The 22,552-nt window shown below is 40.4% G+C and overlaps 1 protein-coding gene across 1 annotated transcript in view; it reads left to right on the forward strand.

The window, feature by feature from the left end:
- dab1a (DAB adaptor protein 1a) overlaps positions 1-22,552 on the forward strand; it is a 294,645-nt gene that overhangs the window by 246,189 nt on the left and 25,904 nt on the right. The window contains exons 6-8 of the mRNA XM_042484070.1: positions 4,398-4,537; positions 9,755-9,853; positions 17,882-18,013. Coding sequence (XP_042340004.1) covers positions 4,398-4,537; positions 9,755-9,853; positions 17,882-18,013 — 371 coding nt within the window. The remainder of the gene's footprint in view (positions 1-4,397; positions 4,538-9,754; positions 9,854-17,881; positions 18,014-22,552) is intronic.

Raw genomic sequence — 22,552 nt, forward strand, 5'->3', positions numbered from 1 at the left:
TGAATTTTCAGCACTAGGGGCGTTCTCGTCCAACAACATGGCCACAAGCCTTTGGCGTGGTTGGTAGCCTCATGTTGCTTGGAGCAATGCGCATCGATTCGATTTGCAAGTTCAAATAGTAACCAGTCAAAAATCTGGTGCATATTGCAACATAAATGGAGGTAGAGACAGCACTTTGTAAGTCACTCTCCCCTTGACGGTGTGGCAAATTTGTTGCAACAGCTTTGCTGACCCTTGTTGTCCGGGAATATACCAAAAGTAGGCATTCCTGCACGGCGAAAAGATGCAGAGCACCAGAATAAATGTTATAGTCTACATATTATGCTTTTTGCAGACAATTAATTGGATGTAACCCCTTTCTAATTACCACCATTTTGATTAATACCTGTAATCTAATGACATATTTTTTCTCAGTGAATGTAATAGTGTAAAAGTAGATGTTCATGCTATTCTGGTGATCAGCACTTTGTCTCGAACAAACAGCAGTGCGCTAACAAAGGCACGAAAGAAAAAGATGCAAGTGAGCATAAATGTAAACAATGCACGAACTAAAATATTAAAAAAATCAACTTTGCAAATGTTTCATGAGGAAGAAATGCACTCAACTCAACACATTTGTTAGACCTCAAGGATACACTCAATGCAAGTGTTTTTTTTTTACAAGAGAACTATCTACCTTTGATGCTTGTTGGTGGCTAAACAAAAGTGCATCTTCTTGAATATTAAATTAAAGTTTCCTGGTATGTTTTCACAGCCAGTCAAAGAGATTTAAAGCTTTTGTTTTTCCTGACAGACAGCTTATGTTTGGATGCGACTGATATACTGTAATTTACAGTATGAGTGTGTTTTTTTGCACACAGCAGTAGTAGTGGCATGTTTCATGTTCCTTTCTCAGGGGAAAGAGATGGCGGGTCATCGTAGCCGCTGAATGAACACGCTTGTTTGTGTTCGTTCTCGCCTGTACGCACATTTCACGGGACTGTTTCAAGTTTAATGAAGGCAATATTTAAATGTCTTCCGACGTCTCTGCGTCGAACAGAAACAATCCTCGGGTGGTTTAATCACTTACTCTCATCTCAGCCCAACTGAGACGTGACACAATAGAGGGAGCGGTTCTCTCGTTCTCTCCCCAAAATAAGGACAGATGTTCTTCAGCTCTTTTGTCTCTGAAGACTTTGAGGCAGACAGTCATGATTTACTCTAAGTATGACTGACTGAGTGTGCGTCTGCTCAGTGACTCAGAGGAATGAGCTCATCCACAACATATTTGTGTGTGTGTGTGTGTGTGTAAAGGTGTTTTATCAATGGAGAAGAGAATGTAGGGTTTCTCTCTAGTATGCCCATTTTTCCTTCTCATGGGACAAGGATTTTTAGACAAATGAATTTTTACAAACATGATCTCCAGCAGCCTTGGACTTTTAAACCTGCTACATTAGGCCTTCACAGTGCCGAGTATAGACAGACCTCCACTACTCCCTCTGCACAAAAATAATGACAATAAAGATGGAGCACTTATACCCGTCTGACCTATTGCGAGCAGCGCCGCTGATTGCCAGCACACCAACTGTCACACACAGCTGTCAGTTGTGACCTCAAACCACCTTTTAAAAGCATCAAATGTATAATTAAAACCAAACATTTAAAAGAAAAAACAAAAAATGAACACTTGACTATAGAGCAGCATTATAAGAACTACCTGAACTGACAGAAACTGATGTCAAAAACACTTGAACTGGTCAGTCTTCATTTCAATGAATAATACATTTGGCTGTCAAATGATGAATTCTATAAACTGCAGTTAATCACAGTGTTTTTAATTAAATTATTTTGCATTTCAAAACAGTTATCACTTTTGTTTCAGTTTCATTTTTTCACACTTATTTCACTGCACTTTTTTCCTACATACATACATATCTTTATTATTGTTATTTTATTTTATTCTATTATATTTTATTCTATGTTAAGCGCCTTCCTTTGTATATATATTTGCATTATTTTGCCCTTTTTTTAAACAAAATTTCATTCAGTTGCTGCTCTCTTATTTGCTGCTGTTACAAAACAATTTCCCTCATGGGATTAATAAAGTATTTCTATTCTATTCTATTCTATTATGAAGTCCATATTGACAAGGTAAAGCAATTCTTACCAGATTGTCTTGATAGGAATCAAATAACAAAAGGAAATAAAGAAAATTGCATGGAACTAGCATAAAGTGGGCATGTCTGTAAGGGGAGACTCATTATTACCCACAGAACACATTTAAATTCAGATATGTTCAGAGATCAGAGGTCAGGGACCCCTGTGAAATGCTGTTTTTCCATCAGTCTAGCTTTAAAAGTTAGCCAGTTACGTCCTCTTAAAGTCAGTCTAGTCCGCCAAATAATGCGATAAAAAAAGAACGCGTTAATTACGGACCTTTATCGCATTGCAATTAACGTGTTAACGCTGACGGCCCTAATTATAATATAAATTCTATGAGCGACAGTTGATCTTACAATAAAATAGACTTAATGAAAACACAAATTTCATTCAAGAAGTGCTTGGTACGGCATATACATTGACAAAGACAACAACTTAAAGTAACAGCGCAGTATTTCAGCCTATAGTTTATTTCATACATCATACAGCTGTTTCTAACATAGGAATCTAAACAAGGTATACAAGGTCTTTATCTTGCAGTATCTTAACCTCCAGACTCCCTGGAGCCTCCTCACATCCCTCATGCAGACAGTGAAGGACTCTGAGGCCTCCCAGAGTACCTAAACCATGGCCATGGATGAGCCAGGTAAAAAGTCAGGTAAAGAGCCAAGGTTAAGTCAGTCAGTCAGGCGTGACTGATTTAACGTGGCCATCATAACAAGGCCTGTTTGCTATGATGAAGTTGTATTGTCTTATTTAGCCACTTATTAGCAACAACCTTTTTAAGGACACATAAAAGCTCCAAAGTTCATAAGTGGGGGGTATTTACTGATGTATTTTATATCGTAGAACAAAAAGTAAAAGTCTATAAGCTCCTGTTCACCACAGACCTTATTTCAGGCTTCTAACCAAAAACCCATTCAAAAAACCCATTGACTTTGAGACCAGGAAACTGGAGGTGCTAAAATGCTAACAGTTTTGCGTGTTTAAGGACTCATTCCCGGTGTCTTTATTAACACAGGGGCTAACACAGCACAAGAATCTTGTTATTTTTTGATAATGACGACCTTTATAGCCTTAAATGTCCTTAACTATTGTCAGAATCTAGAAATCCCACATAATTTAGACTTTTAATTCAGGTGATGAAGATGATGCGTTTAAAAATGGGCATGTTTGCGTGTGTCCATGTGTGGGCCAGCAGACAAAGCCAAGGAAAGTGGGAGATTAGTGTCGGACAAAGGTGATTCAACAGAGCCATATAACACGATGCTCGCGCCTGTGGTTAAAGGGCTCGTTTCTACGACACTGCAGTGCTTTGGGGACTCTGTGTGAATGAAGGGAGTGTGGAAGAACGAAGAGAGGAGGAGTGGGACCTCTCCATCACTCCGACTATGACCTTCCAAGAGTCACGCTGTTATAGAGTACAGAACTAATGCCTCAATATATTATCTGAATATGCTGCATTATCATTATGCCTCTCCCTCTCACCATCGCTCTGGCAGTCTTTCACTCACACACTCAGACGCAGAGAGACACACACACAGATGCAGGAGCGTTTCCCCCTATACAATATTTGATGATGAAATATTTGCGCACTGCAGGTCAGAGATAGAGAAACAGAATGGGAGAAAGATGGAGAGCGTGACACCGAGAGAAAGAGAGTTTAGCCTTTTGAGCGTCTGTTCTCGCCCACTCTTTCTCTGTCCTGCATTGTGTGTGAAGTGGTAGTTGTAGTCACTTCAGGAGATAACATACAGACTTCCTGGACAAGAGCAAGGTCAACACACCCGCGCCATCGCGACACTCTCTAATGCATGCGCACAATGCCGACAATCTGGCAACACAATAGAGGGTGAGGAGAGAGGGAGGACCGAGGGGAGACGGGGGAGATAAGAACAAAATGTCACACCATTATTTCGTAGGAGGAATAGCCGGAGAGGAGAGCAGTCACAGTTTTAACTCTAATCCCACTGAATTTTCATTGATTAACGTGTCTGAGCGTATTGACCGCTGCCATTCATATGATACCACAGTTCGATGCCCGCGAGCCCTCGATCCGACTTAGCAATGTAACAAGACGTTGCTATCATCAGTAGCTTTGACCTGTACTATGTTTGCTTGCTTTTTGTTGGATTACTGCTGAAGTCTTTTGTGGTCTCGGTGATTGATGATCTCGGGGTAATAGCGCTGGTCTGAGGTAGATGGAGGTCCTTGACTGGAAGATGTACTGTAGAGCGTGTGTGTATGTGTGTCTGCAGGGCAGGATCGCAGCGAGGCGGCTCTCATCAGGCGTTTTAAGGGTGATGGCGTCCGCTACAAGGCCAAGCTCATCGGCCTGGACGAGGTCACTGCCGCCCGTGGAGACAAACTCTGCCAAGACTCGATGATGAAGCTCAAGGTAAGGAGAGTCTCTCTCTTCTTCTCTTTTCTCTCTGTTGATGTGTCCTAAATTAGGAATTTACTTGCTCTTTTAATGTACAGTTTAACCCTTTGAAACCTGACCACATTGGTGTGATTTTTTTTAAAACATGGGAAAAGAGCAATAAGCAACTGAAGAAGAAATGACCCAAAAATTAGCAAAACATTTGTAAAAAAATAAAAGATTACTTGAAAATATGCTAAAAAAACAAAACATAAACTAAAAAAGGAGGAAAAAATTAACCCTTAACTTTTTTAAATGATTTCAAATATATAATAATAATACTAATAATTATCACAAGTATAGTGTTTTGACAATTATTCCTAGTTTCAGAAAGTAGTCATTTTCTAAATGTACTAACTTCTTTCAGTTTGCAGAATATTTCTTGCAAAGTTCCTTGTTGCAGTTTTTTTCCCATGTTAAAAAAAAAAACAGTCTGAAGGCGTCCGAAGGCATCAAAAGAAAAGTTTTATCGATCCAGATTTCAAAGGGTTAAAGACAGGGTTCCCACGGTCATGAAATACCTGGAAAATACTATAGTATGCCATTATTGCCCACAGTCATTAAATACCTGGAAAAGTCATGGAATTAGTCAAATCTTTGAAAGTGTTGGAAAAGTTGTGGACTTTTCTTGTGTATAATGACATTTTGACAATATTTTGGGGGGATAACCCCCCTGTGACGTAACATGACAGCACATTTATTTTCTGTAGCTGTGAATGTAAAGTAGCTCTAACATAGGACGACGTGTGACAATATTTGTTTACCGTCACATACGTTTGGTCATTTCCCCTGGACTCGTCTCTCCCATCCTGTAGGACACTTTGCTAAATTTTGTTAAAAAGGTTTTGACTCAGTTTGAATCTGATATGTTGGCAGGCTAGTGGGGCAAGAAAAAAAGTGTTTTTTAAGGGTTTCTTGAAAAGTCATGAAAAAGTTTGGAAATTTTGTCCGTGGGGACCCTGCCAGTACATCCTGAACAGTGATGTGCAAGTTACTGATATTTAGTAATTAGTTACAGTTACTAATTACCTCTCTCAAAAATAATTGAATTACTTCACAGATTACTGCATATAAATGTAATTAGATACTAGGGAAAGTAACTTTTACCTTATCTGCGTCAGTGTTCTTATCAAGGCACACTTTATTTCAGTGTTGCTGTGGCTCAGTGTGGGACAAGTCAACTGTCAAATTTTATCTGATCACCCATTATTACTATGATGAAAAGTAAATAGTGGAGCAATAAAACGCAAAAGATGTGTTTTGATTGTCCTATTTATTGTGGCCTTGACAGGTCTTCAAATCAAGCAAAACAATTCAGTTTTTAGTCTTTTGGCAGAATAAAGTAAAATTGCAACTGTTCCTCAGACATTCGACAGTGATTTCTCATCACAATAGGCCTAATGAAATAAGACGAAAATGAAACAGACTGAGAGTTATCCTTTGTAAAATTTAAGTTATTGATAAGTTATAGGAACATTTACAGTTACAGTTACTCCCAACACTTGATCTTCACAGTAGTACATGAGACTGATTATCTGTGAAAAAGGAAATGTGTTCCTCTGCTGCCTCATAGTTATTCTAATGTTATTTGGAGGAATTCACTGCACATGAACGAAAACATCCAATTCTACCGCCCACCGGCTGGCACAAACTTTCTCATTTTTCAGCTAAACAGTCGGCAAGGCAGCTTCATTTGTGTAGCACATTTTATATAATATTGCAATTCAAAGTACTACAGAGCAATAACATGTAAATGTATTAAAGGATAGAGACTTACAATAAAAGAGTAAAGAGAAAAGATGTAAAAGGTCAAATTAATTACTAAATGATTTCCATATTTTAAAAAAAATCACCATTAGAAATAGAAAAAGTGCGACAAGAGGTCAAATTTGTTTCTGACAGCATTTGAGGCAAAAATCGGCAATGCAGAATATTCATACTTGATCAGAGCTGCCTGACGACAGAATCCCCTCAGTTGTTTGCACAAGGCATTTTATTGTGTAATATATTTAGGACTGTGTTGTTGACTATGCAGGAGCTTGCACAGCATCATAAATGAGTGGGACATGTGCTTATAATTGTGGAAATACAGACTGACGGAACAACACAGGGCCAGTGTGAACACCACAAGCGTGCAAGACAGCAGTTCGGCGAGGTTGCATGCATGCTTATGCATGTTGTATGTTCCAGGCGTGAGAGGAGCACGATTTTTTCTCAAAAACTATCTTACTTGTGAGTGTGGATGTAGTGAGTTTCAGCAAATTTGATCATTTTTGTAGTTACAAACAACTTCAAAGCCTTAGATGCATCTTTGCATGTAAGTGGCAAGAAATGACATAATTCAACATGATTGCCCCACGACCACATTAAATACCATGACCCACAAAAAAACCCCACTGAACATCAATAGCCAACACAGTTGTCAGTCCATAAATAGTTCTTCAACTTCATGCATATTCTAAAGTTCAACTTCTAAATATGCATGTTTGTAACATCACAGCATAACCGCGCCTGAGTGTGTGTGTGTACATGCCAGCGTGAAGAGTTTGTTGCCTTTTCTTTCTATGCACGCTGCCAGAGGAGAGGGGTTGGAAGAAGATGAGGCAAAAATGAGGACATTATAATTTATGGGCGCGGCAATGATCAGTGCAGGGGAAGTGAGGAGGTTAGCCATATGGATGAGAAGAGAATCGGGGTGAATGTCTCATTTGCAAGGACAGGAACAATTAGAGAGAGAGGTAGACAGATGGGGCAGTTAGCAGAGGAGAGAAGGCATATAGGAGGGGGATCATTTGGATGATAGGTGAGGGAGAGATGAGAGAGGATAAGGATGAGGAGAAATAAGGCATTTATTTTTTCAATTATAACTAAAGTCCTAGAAAACAAGCTGGTTTAATGAAGTGTTTCACTGTGGCTTGCATATGGAAAACGCATTTCCTTTGTCACACTAGGACAGCCCAAACTTTGTACAGATTTTGATTCCTTTTCCACAAACACGAGAGTGTGTGTGTGTGTCTGTCTGGAGCGCCTTATTCATTATTAATTGTCCTTTAACGCATGGGATCCACATACCCCAGGAGATATTTGAATTGAGAAAATTACATTTACGTTTTGTTTATGTGTAGTGAAAACTCTATCCAGCCGGGGCATGCAGGGGTGAGAAGAGGATAGACAGCTCATTGATCAAACAGCTTCCCTCCTCCTCATTTATTCAGACAGGAAATCCATCAACTCTTTTTCTCTGATCTCCCCACCTCCTCTTTCATACCGCTCCTCCCTCTCCTCGCCCCGACTCGCTCAATTCTCTGATCTCGCTCCTCTCCTTTCTTCTCCTTTTGTGACTCACCTATGCAAATGGAAGTGGGGTGAACGTAAAGGGGAGTTTCACCCTTAGATACACTTACAGAGTTATAAATCAGTTATGTTGTCGTGAATCGGTGCAATTTCACTTTTTTTGCTGTACCTGCCTTGTCTGCTTCCTTCAGATATTATTGATTGCTTACATTTCCCACAATGCCTCTCAACAGCCTAAGATGTGACATTACAGATATACTAAGCAGGATTTTCCCTTAAAAAAACAATGTATAGACTCACACAGAAGTAATCTCTCTCAATCATCACTTATGGCCCACTAGAAGGGTGAGGTGGTGTATTTTTCTCCAGAGATTCTGCCCTCTGTCTGTATTTTCTTATTTTCATCTTGTTTTTATGCCTCTGCGTCGGTGATATCCGTTGACGGAGGCATTATGTTTGTGGGTTTTTTGGGTTGCCCCTAAGTCCATTCGTTGGTTCATCCCATTAGCAATGTCTTAAGAACGCCTTAAGGGAATTTCTTCAAATTTGACACAAAAGTCCACTTGGATTCAACGATGAACTGATTCGTTTTGGTTGGTCGTAGGTCAAAGGTCAAGGTGACTATGACTATCACTCTCGTGAATGCTATATCTCGAGAACACCTTGAGGGAGTTTTCTGAAATTTGGCACAACTTGGACTCAAAAATGAACTGATTAAGATTTGGTGGCTTAAGGTCGCAGGTACTGTTACTGTAACTTCATGAAACAGGTTTTTGGCATCACATAACAAATGATGAAGTGCTGACATTATATATCCAAAATGTCAAATGTCAACCTCACTGTGACATTACGTTCTGCAAAAACACTTTTCTTACCATTACTGGGACATTTATGGGCGTGTGCCCCCAGAGCGCTCAGGTGGGGTCGGGATTTTATAAAAAGGTAGCGACCAGGTGCTGTACTGTAAGCAGCAGGCATCTACACAAAAAACAAATACAGTGAGAAAAGATGCTGAATAAAAGTAAATCGGGTTGTCTTTTACTTTCCCTCGCTGGGGAGCGTGTTTACTGTTGCCAACAATCCTGCATAGTATAACTTCAAGATATTGCAATTTGCTTAGAGATGGGCAATATATTATTTAGATTTTATCAAGATTGTGACATGAAACACAATATTTTCTTAGATTTTGGATAATGTAATATAAGTTTTGTCTTTTCTTGGTTTTAAAGGCTGTAATTTTCTGAACTTTACAGACTTTTAAAACTGCTCTATAGTATGCCTTTAGTCGTTATATCCACATTACTGATAAACCTTCGTAAATGTTTTGTAAAAGCAAAAATAATCAGACATACAAAACCGTTGCAATATTGATATGGAAGTCAAAAATTTAGCCCAGATTATTACCATTATGTGAACTGTTTTCTTGTTGTTTTTTTGTTTCTTTCTTTCCTTCAAAAAACACAGTATCACTGTTGTCTGTATGAGTAATTTTTCAACATGTACTTGAGAGAGTTAATTTATTTTGATTTTATTTAATCTCTTTCCAAGTTGAATGTTAAAGACAGAAAATGATTTAAGTGTGCTGTATAATGCACACTAGTTTCTATTCCAATAAAAATTGTATTAAAAAAGAAAAAAAAAGGCCCAATCCTAATTTTTTATGGACTTTTGATTGTAGATCAAAAAAAAAATCTTACCTCCTCTGTGATAAGTTTCTCTTTAAGACCATTAACTGATTGATTATGTAGTGATTCAAATATAATTAGAGAGATTTTGAGAGAGAAGGGGCCCACAGAGATGCTCTTTCTGGTCTTATCTTCCCAGGACACTTCTCATGTGTTTCTGACCTGCTTCTAACGTGGTTGTTTGCTCTGTGTTTGTGCATCTTTCTGTCCTCAGGGTATCGCTGCAGCGGCACGGTCTAAAGGAGAACACAAACAGAAGGTGTTTCTGACCGTTTCCTTTGGAGGGATCAAGATCTTTGATGAGAAGTCAGGGGTAAGCGTGTGTGTTTGTGTGTGTGTGTGTGCCTGTGTGCCTGCGTGCAGCGTTTCTGTGTGTGCGTGTTTCCTCTGTTAATGAGGCATCTCCATGAGAGGGAGGGGGACCCTGGGGAAATCAGGAGGCCCTAATTGAAACCCTGAGAACAAGGCCTCCGTAGATGAGAGAACATGGCTATCCCATTGTCTGCCTCTCTGAAAACAGCGACAACACTGGTTCTAGATTATGCTCCGGGATTAGGAATTTTCAGTCTTACATGGCTGCTTTTCTGCTTGACCGACTGGATCTATGCAGACTTTGTTGTCCTACTGATATAGTTCCTCTACCTCTTTTTTATGTCTCTACCCTTCTGTCAAGCAGTTATCAGCCATCTTTTTTTAATTTCTGTTTAGACTATAGAATCATGCAAATGACTTAAATGATCCTAAAAAAAAAAGCAACATAGCTTGTCTTAATCTCATTGGGTGGGTTTCCATTAAAGATTTGCAATTTTTTCAAAATGTTGATAAAAAACAATTGCAAGATGACAGTGTTTCATTGACGCTAACATTCAAGCATGGCGATGGATGTTCAAAACAAGCAGGTTTTCTTCTATTGCAGCCACCGTACTAGCTGTCATTATTTCCAATCACGATGACTTAGGCAGTTTATGCAAGTGATAATGGAAATGCAAACTCCGTACACGTGGGAGTGGTCACATACGAGGGATTTCTGAGAAGTGACAATTTCACAGAGAAATTGTGGATTCAAAACTTTCAGATGATCAGCTCAACTTTTGAAGAGTTAAGCGATACAATAACACCTCTTGTAGCACCTGCTACATCATGCCCGAGGGAGGAATCTCCTAATGACAAGTGCATAGCCATAGCATCATGTGATCAATAAAAGCAAAAAAAGTATTTCCATTGCAGTTTTGATAAATATGGCTTCTTTGAATCACCTGAAAAACCACCTCATGTGAGTGTAAAGACTTTTTTTTGGTAAATGGGAGTTATTTCAAAATTGACATTTTTACATTAGGCATATTTTATTTTCGCAGTTTCGATTTGTGCAGTTTGAGAGTTGATGGATACGTGCCTACTGATGTAGAGACATATCGACACCTCATAGATTTACAACAGCAGGACCAGTAATAGTTAGAGGACACTCTGTGGAGAGATAAATTTTGAATTCAGTTGTTAAATGCTTTTGCAGAGCACCTCTGCATGCAGCTCAAGGGAAAGTGACCCATAGAGCGTAGTAATTTCTCTCTCAAGGATCCTTCGACAGGTCAGATTCCCCAACTGGCCACACCTGTCATAGTATCCTTGAGCAGGAGATATAACGCCTACATTCCCCAGGATACTTAGCGCTGTGGCTGGAGGACGGCCTCACTGAAGGGGCCATTTCACTGCAAGTTGTTCCATTAAAAGAAAATTAAAGCTATAGTTTGTAGCTTTCATAAAATACTTTTTCATATTTTCTGAATCTGTCACTACATAGTCTACATAGTAGCACATGAGATGGATAATCTCTCAGTGCCCCTAATGGTATTTGCAAGAATCCACCAGACCAGAACGAAAACAAACAATCAGAGCCGACGAGTCTGGAATGCAGTTGTCAATCACTGCTCGTAAACTTTGGCCAAACTGTCAAACTAGGCAGCGCTGATCGAATATAAATCGAGATCCTATTACAGCATTGCCAGTTTCTCATCTCAAATGTTTTCAAAAACATATTGTATTGCACTGTTGAGCTGTAAAATGAGAAACTTTGCTCTGCAATGGTGGGCGGTGCTTGGTTTTGGCTTCGTTCAGCATGACGGCCAGGTCACAAACTGTTCTATTTTACATCCGAACAGTTACGGCTGGATATCATTTAAGAAACTGTGATACCAAAATAAATACTACACCCTTAAAGTGAAACTGATACTAATAGAGCACTTCATTTGATACCTTTTCTTTTTCATATGAATGGAAGCATTTCAGTGCAAACAGTGTAACCACCGCCCCTCCCCATCCGAATGATTTTTTCACAAACATTTTTTGAAAGTCTTCAAATATTTCTGTAATCATGTTAAGAAAACAGAACTAGCAGATCCTTTTTGTGATGACCGTGTTACGTCAGAATAACTTGGTTTACTGAAATTGCAAACACTTAGAAATGACAAAGCAGTTTCACTTGCCATTTTTAAGTTGCAAAAACTTCACACAAGTAAGTAAATACAACCAAACTTTGAGTAAACTCCCCGACTAGATATAAAACAAACATAAATTAAAATGTATGGTTTGATTTACTTTATTTTTTTAAGGCAAGCAATCAATCAACTTGTTAGATTTTACAGTGAGTGTCAATGTGTGCATGTGTGTGTGTGTGTGCATGTGTTAGTGTGTGTGCGCGCCCAGCATTAATTCAAAAGCGCAGGGTATTAGACAGGCAGGACACAGTAACCAGTGGCCTCCCACATGGCAGCCATATTGCACACAGCCAAACTCATCTCTCACCAGTCCAATCCCTCTTTTTTATAACCCTCATTTCTCTTCGTCTCATTCCCCGTCCCGATGCTTTGAACCCTCTGCACCAAAAGATTGAGAGGGATACAGAGAAAGAACCAGAGATGGATAGAGAGGTAGAGAGTCAACGGGGAGACGGTGTAGAAGAGAAGAAACAAGAAACGGATGAGAGGAAACGAGGATGTAGGAAAGACGGATAGAGGGAGGATGGGAGGGAGGGACAAAGACAGACTGAGACAGAGTTAGAGGGATAGGTAGAGAATCAGCGAGCATATGTCAAAGTAAAGCTCTCTACAGGGAGACCTTGTCCTCTGTCTCCGCACATTAATATTAACTATAGAGATATGCTGTCCTTACTATCAGTCCTTCAACCACTTCTAATAGCGAAGGAAGGAAGGGGGGAGACGGAGAAAGAGAGAGAGTGACTCTGCTGAGGTTCAGGGATCTTGACAGTCTCGTTCCCCTCCTGTGCATCAGTCAGCCAGATGGGCGGATGGATGTATGGGTGAACGAATGGATGGATGGCCTCTCCCTTGGAGGAGGGAAGGTCGTGCAGGATGGAGGGAGGTGGTGCTTGAGATGGCGGAGAAGAAGAGGGAAGACATTAATCTAGCAGAGGGCAGACCAGCATCTCCCTCTCTCTCTCTCTCTGTCAGCCTTTCCCCCATGACACACACACACACACACACACACGTGCGCACTACCCTCTCCAACCCTTTTTGTCAGTCTCGTCAGGGCCGCTGAACCACGTCAGGTCAAGAACTCACAAGAGTGGAGGGCTGAGCTCGCCGGCCTGCTGCCCCCTCGGAGAGTGAAATCAGAAAGATCAAATTAGTCCAGTTCAGACAGCAGAGAGGACCATGTAAAAGAAATTAAAAAGAACGCATGAAGGAAAGTTATGTAGAAAAGATCCCGGAGCAAAGTATTCGGAGACGGAGATGAGGCTGCAGCAAACAAGGCAGAGGTTATTTACTGGAGGACCCTTCCATGCATTCATTTTGGTCCACTCAGAAACCATCCCTCTTACAATATTGAAGGAATACTTCAATCACAAAATTTTCATTTGTATACAATTACTCATCCTGTGTTACATTGAATTTGTAAAGAAAACTTTTTTTATTTTTGTTTGCAAGCCTCCGATGTACGGAAAAATCTAAAAAAGGGAGAAAATTCTTCAAGAATTCAACTAGAGTCTTTCAACTATATCAGAAGGATTGCATCAACATCAGTTTTCAAACTCTCACACAACTTGTGCAAGTCTCATTTATCAAGTCTTATGCTCAGTGATTCACAGACACATGCATTTTTGCTAAAACCTTACTATTTCAAACACTAATGCATACAAGTGGCATGATCGTCCAGGCATGTTACTCTTCTGTGCTTAAGACTGTTAGTGCAGAAGTGTTTGATAGTACTTAAATGCATGCGTTTAAGTAGTGAGCATGTGACTCGTTAAACAAGACATGGATTGTACTGCATGAGTTGTGTAAGAGTTTGTAGACAAATGTTTTGACTGTTTTGATGTCAAGCACAGCCTGCTTTTACTCAAAGAATCTTACTTTTTGGATTCTCCGTTCACTGTATTGGTATACAAGAAAAGCTAAGTTTTCTCCACCAATTCAGTGTAACATGGGGTGAGTTATTGATGTACAAATGGTATTTTGGTGGGTGAAGTATTCCTTCGATGAGAACGAGGGGATGGAGGAATGAAAAGGTTTGAGGTCGGAGGGTGAGTTGACCTGAGGGTCGAGCTCGAGGGGATGAACTGTGGGTCAAATAGAAATGAATATATGCAGACTAGGAGGTGTCGTGTTGGAGAACCCAAGGGGTTAGACTCAAGGTGATGGTGAGTTTTCAAGGAAGCAGAAAAATGTTTTTTTAGAGGGGCACTTTTTTCCACTTGAGCCCCTCATTGTTTGTATTTTGGTTTAATTTCACTTTATCATCATGAAAATTTGTGAAATATGGCCTGGGTCCTGAGACATACACTATGTATCACATCAGACATTTCAAAATGTGGATGCAGTTCAACAAATTAAGCGTCCCCGTTTACATTCAGTATTCAACCCAAGTACACTTAGACTACTTAGATCCCATACTCTGATTTAAAAAGTGAGGAATTAAAGAGTTCTTCACAATGTTAAATCTTGTACTTTCGTAGGTTTTCGTATTAGGGGTGGACAGATTATTGCCCTGGGTGATTATTGGGGTTGAAATTTGGCATTTTGCTGATTATCTGTATCAGCGTTTTATTTTAACGATCACCAATCAGCATGGGATGAACTTCAACTCTGTAAAACCTCAGGGAGCTATTTTTGTTTATTCGTTCACTTGACTTTATAAAATCGGCCCTGAAAAAGTGATTTTGGTCGACCCCTATTTTGTATGTTTGTGTCTGATTTGTGTCTGTTATCCAACATTTATAGCCTCAGTAAAGTCCAGCTTATATGCATGTGTGCTTGTGTCAGTGACCGACAGAGAGGGACTAATAAAGCCTCAACCCTAACTGGTAATCTCAGTCCTGTCCTACTGGACTGGACAGCCTCTGCCAGCCCTGTTATGATGGTCTCCCCTTCTAGAGGTTGATGTGAAGAGCACTGAGGAGAAAGCAAAAGACAGTATCCTTCTGCTGCTTCTCCTCCTCCCTCCCTGCTCCCAGCGTAACAGGGAATATCTTGGTTCAGTGGCCAGCAACTGCTGAAGGGCAGGCAGTCCAAAGTCCTCAGAGACACTGACACTGTGTGTGTGAGAGAGAGATTGTGAGAGAGGGCCTAATAGTGCATATCAACAGTGCTGGAGAGAAAAGAAGAGAGAGTACACAGTCGGTATCGACTTTTTGGATACACCCACCTGTTTTGTTTTGGTTTTTTGTGTTGTTTTTTGCATCCACTTCCCCAGAGAATGCATCTGTTTAAGCAACTTTGAGCGACATCTGATAGTTGATGCTGCCAGACATGTCGGCTCCAGCAGTGGCCACCCTCCTGGGATTTAATCTCACTGTTCTGTCCAAACTTTACCAAGACTGATACAACAGAAATATTTAGATTGTTTTTGCAGCAAAAACAGCAGTAAGTCACTGTCTTGTTGGCAACAAAAAAAGTAATATTATCAAGAGATCCAAGAAGAAAAATGACATTTGTCATGCCAATAACAACTCAGTACAACTTGTGTTTACAGTATGCAGGGTTTCTGTGAATCCTTAAAGAGTCTAAAAAGGCACTGAATTCAGTAATCTAAAAATACGGCCTTGAGTTGAATAAAATGACTTAAATCAACAGACCCACGTCTCCGTCACGCCTCCTCCCCCATCTCTGATACCAGCACCAGGGACAGCAGAAACCAATCTGTGAAAAACATTTGGCTGTGTACGCCTACCCAGAGGGTAGAGGTACTGTGGTGTCCAAACCCTGCAACAAAGCACCAGTCAGTTTGAGTTAAATAAGAAAGTAGTTTTCTCCAATTTTAATTATTGTAAAAATGTCATTCCAAGTGATGTTGAAAAATTCTTTCAATCTAAGTTAACTTAAACTGCTGAAACTCTTGTGTAGAGTGGAGAGAAAACCACCGCAAAAGTTTGAGTTTCGGTTAATTAAGAACAAGGTCGTTTTACTTTCTATCTCATGGTCACCAAAACTGCACAGGAGTGTTGCTTGAGTGCTGCTTTGGAAGTCTATCATTGCTAAAAATTCAAAGTTACATAAAAAAAAAAAAGATTTTAAGATTTGATTTGCAATATGTGTGTGCATGCCATACCAAAACTAAAACTAAAGGTCCAAAGTTTAATTAGGAAAATTCCAAAAGCAAAAGCCCAGTTTGTATTCTTCTTTTTTTCAACTTTAAGTAGTACATTTTCTGCCAATTCAAAAATCAAAGTGAAAGTCCATTCCACATTCAGTTTCATCATTAATGTCATAGTAAGCCTTCAGAGTACACTGAAAATTATTTTTTCTGAGAAATGTTATATTTTGGCAGTAATCATGTTTTTTTTTCAATAATAGAAGTAAAACTGAGTTGTTTGCTGTCGAGTAGAGGCCAGGGTAAACGACTGGCACAAACAGCCAGCAGCTCCACAACTCCTCCACACAGCACATGAAAGACCAGATGCATCCCTTCATGGTCGCAGTCTGCCAAGATCCCCGTGGAACGTTTTCAGCATTTTGTTAAATCTGTACATCAAAACATTGGATAGTACAGGCCACACCTGACAAACTAGGTACTGCCTGTGAGTATATGTAAATTGTTTCAGTTCTCCAAAATGCGCTCCTTACCAACACAGAGTAGAGTGATTGAATGAATGAAGTCGTCTCATTCGGTGTTCGCTTTGAATCAGAGGCCGTCTTTGTCACCTCACCTCCCACCCAGAGATAATTCAATAACCTCTGTAAATGAGCTCTGTGTGTGTGCGTGTGTGTGTGTGCGTGTGTGTGTGTGTGCGCAAGCATGCACTGCCTTAGATGCAATTTTCATGTCAATCAGAGGTGATAATAATAATCATTACTCTAATTATTAAATTTAGAAGACATGACTCATACAGTGATTATCTATTTCTGCAAGGGCTCTCAGTGTGTGTGTGTGTGTGTGTGTGTGTGTGTGTGTGTGTGTGTGTGTGTGTGCACGTGCGTGTGCGTGAGGGTGTGTGTGGCACCACTGCCTCCGTGTTAAATTGGTGTCACTCTATTCTGCCATGTCTTAGCTCTGGAATAGCTTCAAAGAGAGCAGATGTGTGTGTTTAGCCTCTGATGTATAGAGCTGCAACCCCTAGCATGCACTCAAGGGCTACTGGGTCATTATGTTGACTGTGTGTCTCTGCTCCCAGCATGCAGCTGGCGTCCACAATAACAACAAAGCAGACATTTAGTGTGACTTAACAGAGGGCTATTGCATATTAAGTTGTGAATTGTGTCCGTGTGTGTTTGTTTGTGTGTGTTGTGTGCGAGGGCACAGATGAAGTGATCAAGTCGACAGCTTGCCGAGCTGTGATTGTCACTGATCCCCCCTCTGTCCTCGGGAAAAAACAGTGCCATCTGCCACGGGCAATGCCAGCTTGGCACTCCCCACCCAGGCTAAACTAGAGAGGGCACAGGAGCTAGGAGCAGTTTAATACAGGATACAAGGTCTCCGTGTGAGAGTGTTTGTTTCTGTGTGTTCACTTGGGGGAGATTTTATCACACAGGCTTTTGGAAAAGCGTGGAGGAATTTGGTGAATTCTTCCGTTGCATTTTGTGTCTGTGAGTGAATAAGTGCATTTATGTCCTTAACTTTTATAAAATCAGTTTGTTCACTTCAAAGTTAATTCAATCACATTAATATGTGTCTGTCATTCATAAAATGTTTGTCCAGACCTTTGAATGTTGCATAAAACCAATGGCTGACGTCATGTTGGCTACGTCCATTATTTTTATACAGTCTCAACACATTGAGAAGAAAGTTGTAGTCCTATATTCTAGAACAAATAAGAAATAATGTTGTAATCTTTAGTTTCTTGGCTGTTTCTGCATGATTTATTTACTAAACATCCTTTTTCTGCCTTCAGGTCCTCCAACACCATCATGCGGTTCATGAGATCTCCTACATCGCCAAGGACATCACGGACCACCGAGCCTTTGGCTACGTCTGCGGGAAGGAAGGGAACCACCGCTTCGTGGCTATCAAGACTGCACAGTCGGTAAGTGTCAGTGTGTACGCAAGTGTGTGTACATGTGAGTGTTTAGCAAGTGTGTGTTCACATTTCACCATGTTCCCAGTGTGGGTAGGTTAATGTATGATTCACTGGGGTCTTTTTTCAATAGCACGAACCTCTTGACATTTAGATAAGGACCCTTGAACACCAGCTCATGTCCCCTTTGTGCTGTTCATCAAACATACTGTTTCCTCTGTAGCACTCTACAGCAGGTTCGGTGTGTGTATCTGTGTGTGTGTGAAAGGTTTCACGTCCAGCCCTGCAGCAACATACTCTATATGATATTGAGTACCCCTCTTGGACCTGTTATGATTGTTGTTGCTGTTGTTGTGTCTATGTGCCTGGCTTGTTTAGTCTGGATCCAGCTGGCTCGCTCTGTAGCCATATTGATTTCCCATAGTGAGTCGATGAGGGTTTGAGTGTGTGTCACCGGCTTTAATGGCATATCCATCCTCCCAGGGCCATGAACCGTGGCTCTTTGACTTAGACAGATACACACTGCCACACACACACACACACACACACACACACATACACACACCAGGCTGTACTCAACATTTACACCAACCTGACTTGTACTAAAAAAATGTTGCTAACCAAATGCTACTCTGCCCAACAGCTTAACTCTCATCAGTCACCTAAGCTGTCATTTACCTGATGTGTGCCCGAGGAAAGGTCACAATTATATTTCACTCACATTTTGAGGATTTGAACCCGCCATCACTTGCGCTCAGACCATTAGCTGAGAGGGGTGGAGGCGCGGAGCTTATGGCAGAGGCTGAGGCTGTAATTGGAAAGTAACCACTTTGATGTGAATTAACAAAGCGTCTCTGTCGTCATGAAGACTAAGACTTAAGGTTGTTCCGAAAAAGGCCAATTTAGGGGTACATTCGAAAGTAATTGGCTTACCACTCAACTCAAAGTCTCAGCACAAGAAGGACGTGTTTTATTTAGCAAGTTTTAGTGGAGATGGAAGGACACTAATTGTGTTAGAAAGGCTTTCGTAGTCAGTCTCTTAGTTCATCACAGTCTTTGTTATATGTTTTTTAGAAAAGTTACAATTGTAATTAATATGAGTAGTTCTGTTTGTTACAAAATCAGCCCTGTGTCCAATTTAGAGGAAGGCTACAGAGAGTTTAAAGATTAGTGTCAGTGGCTAGACATTTTGATTGGCAATTTTTTAAAGAAGTTATTTCATCTAAAGTTATTAAATCTTTATATTTCAAATCTTAGGGGAAAAAATGTAATGAAATTACCACTGTGTGCAAATCAGAACCGCAACCTCACGTGAAGTATAATTTAAGGTGGTTCTGCCAAAACCCAGTTTGTAATGTGCAAGGTACATTGCAAAGGAACTTTGTACATTTCTGGGTATATGTTGTTGTTTGATGTCTCATTTTTAATCCTCTTCAATAACTATCCCAATATAGATCACACTGCCATTTTTTTTCTTAAGTTACTCACAGAGTCCTACACAGGTCTGATTTTCAAGACCTGTTTCTGTACCAGGACCACAATATTCAGTACCAACCTGCCACCCACACAAATGACCAATTAGTTCCACAACACGACACAAGATCCACGGCCCTAAAACATCCTACAATAACCAGCCTTTTAACAACTTTTCTTCTTGAAAGTCTTTAAATGGCACAGACAAAACTGAAGGTTGTTCGAGTTAAATTTGTTCGAGGAGTTTGTTAAAGTATAATCCCTTGAGGTAGCAAAAAGTAAACCTGTAAGAGTCTTTTTTTAAAGTCTTGGGATGTCACATGTGCCTCTTAATATTTGTACATCTAAGTCAAACGTATCGGGGGGGTACTTCATTAAAGATGTTTAGGGGCGCTACACTGAGCTAATTTGCCACACTTAAGGACGAGACCCGTAAATGTCAAGCGTTACACCAAAGAATATTTAGGATTCTTTGCATTACGACAGGGTCCTGGCATCGTTTGGTTCTCGAGCCCTAAATAATACTTTTTACTCATTCTCATAATACTGAACAGCACATCTCCACAGGTAATGACACTTGATTTAGGCAGTACACATATTCCAACTGTCGGAGTACGAGGACGGAGCCAACACATAAAGTCAGCAGTCCGAGGATTAAACTGTTAGAACACTGAATTACATTTTTATTATCATTTTGTTTTCATGTATTTGACATTCAACACCGGTGATCCGACCTGCATGTTTTTGTTCATCCCGAATCTAAAAAAATGAAATTAAGACAAAATATTTCTTGCAAATCATTTTTTGCGGGTCACCTGGCAGGAACCTGACTGGATGCAGGACTCTACTCACAGTACAGTTTTCAGTGGCAATTCCAGCCCAGATTAGTGGCAAAATATTGTTGAAAACTATGCAGAATATCAGTAGTGTCTATCAAAGATGTTTGAGCCCAGATTTGCCAAACAAATGCTTGTAAATGGATTTGCAATTTGGAGGAGGATTCAATGATTAGAGATAAATAAATCCATCTACAGAGGAGTCAGAGATGACGTACAGTACAAGTTTGAAAGTTTCTCCCAGGTTTTTCCTGTGTGGTCATAGCTGCTTATACTTCCTCCAGCTGTATATTCAGGCACATCCTCTTGAGGTTGTCAAAATTCGTTTTTAGGAAATGTAGGAAATAACTAGCTGAGTTTCATTTAGATGAGGCAGATGGAGGGAAATTCAATATACCAAGAAATGAATTCTTAATAAATTCAGCAGGAGGATATCCTGGAGACTGTCTATAACCAACACCAGACTTTAATTTGGGTAAAGGGTGAATCTGCTGCATTAATATTCAGCGAGGATTTGAACCAAAACTCCTGATCAGAGCAGATTTTAATAAAACAGTGTTTCTGCAGTAAAATCTTTATCACTACGTTTTGTTGGAATCATTCGTCAGTTGCCGAAGGCTGTGAGTCAGTCTCCTGATTCAAGAGTGCTGAACTGAGGTTATCTCATCTCTATGCTCCTTTATGGCCATCCCTCCTTAGATCATCCTTGAAGCTTTCTGCATTCACGCTTCCAAAATTCACCGCTCATCTCGGCTCTCTGTGTCTTCTCTTACCTAGAAGTTTTGATAAAAAAAAAAGGAATGAGAGACAGATGGGAAGAAAAGATGGAGATTAGAGCATGTATTGTCAAATGCAAAGAGGATCTGAGTCTGACAGAGTGACAATATGTTTCACTGTTGGCTCAGCAGGAGCTACCGTTTACCCTCGTGTGTCTGTCAGAAGCAATATGCAGCTGAGAACGTCTTGCAGCAAGACGGCACTAAAATAGAACTACTTTATTCAAGGCAACGTTCAGTCTGTTAACTCTGGGTGCACTTGGCATAGCCCCAGTCAATAATTGATTTGGTCTGAAACACCGTTGTATTATAAGACTCTTTGCTGTGACAGTAGGTATAAGTTGTGAGTCACCTAACTTGTTTGTTATCTGTACTTTTGCTCCCTTGACAAGAAAGGTGGTACAAGGTAAGACAAGAGGCTGCTATCTGCTCTTGTCGCTGTCTGAACCAGGCGGAGGGAAGCTGTGGAGTATCTCGTGATTGTGCCTTCATCTGGTTTGCAGATTCCAATCACAGGCAGGACGATATATTTAGAAATTCATAGCCTGGAACCTCCATTTTCTGCGTGTAGTTACTTTTAGCACTTGAAAAGATTGGCAAGTGTTTAAGTAATCACAGGGGCAGAGAAAACAATCAGTCACAAAGACATTGTTTTCTTTAATGAAAGATTTTAGACAAATGAATTGCCGAATTGGCAAAATTGCCAAATTCAGTTTACTGCTATTTTGTTTTTTGTCGGCTTGTGGCCTAATGGAATCATCCATTATCAGCTGTCAGTAACCCAGTCCAGTATCTCTGAGTCATCCTGGCTGATGGGATGCTTCGAACCCTGCAGCCTGATTTATGGTAGGGTGCTCAATACCTTTAATGAGTGTCGCTCAACAGAAATGACGGCGTCCACAGGTTGGCAGAGAAACCGTTGCCTGAGGAGCTTGATAGTTGGCTTTGGCGGTAGCAAGTCCGTACCAAGGTCAGGCAGCTTTCAAAGAACGTACAGTAAGTCACAGAAATATTTACATGCTGTTACTGTAACTCCATCTGTAGGCTACCTGTGGATTGCAGGAAACATACCGTCTAGGGCTGTCCTGAATACCATTTTCTGAGCTCCGGAGCTTCGCTGTTAATCAACAGCGAATAATCAGAGCTTCAGTCGGTTGGGCGTGGGGGAGTTGACAGATACCATACTGACACGAGGAGAGATCATTCGCTTCACGGATGAGGGAGAGATTGGATTCGAGCCCCGAGAGTTTCAGTTTGTCTCTGAGACAGAGACGCCGTGCGTCACAGAGCTACAGTGTTACGTGAGAGACAGCCCGGTGTACCTCTGATTGCTTGTCAGCTGTTGCGACACCTAAAAGTTTGTAAAGTTAAAAAAAACTCAGACAGTTATGCAGTACAGTAATCCAGTTATGCAGTACAGTAATCTGTGTTCAGTGAACTTAATTAGTCTGTTAAATTTCGTT

The sequence above is a fragment of the Plectropomus leopardus genome, chromosome 3, assembly GCF_008729295.1.
Source record: "Plectropomus leopardus isolate mb chromosome 3, YSFRI_Pleo_2.0, whole genome shotgun sequence".
In the NCBI taxonomy this organism is placed as follows: Eukaryota; Metazoa; Chordata; class Actinopteri; order Perciformes; family Serranidae; genus Plectropomus; species Plectropomus leopardus.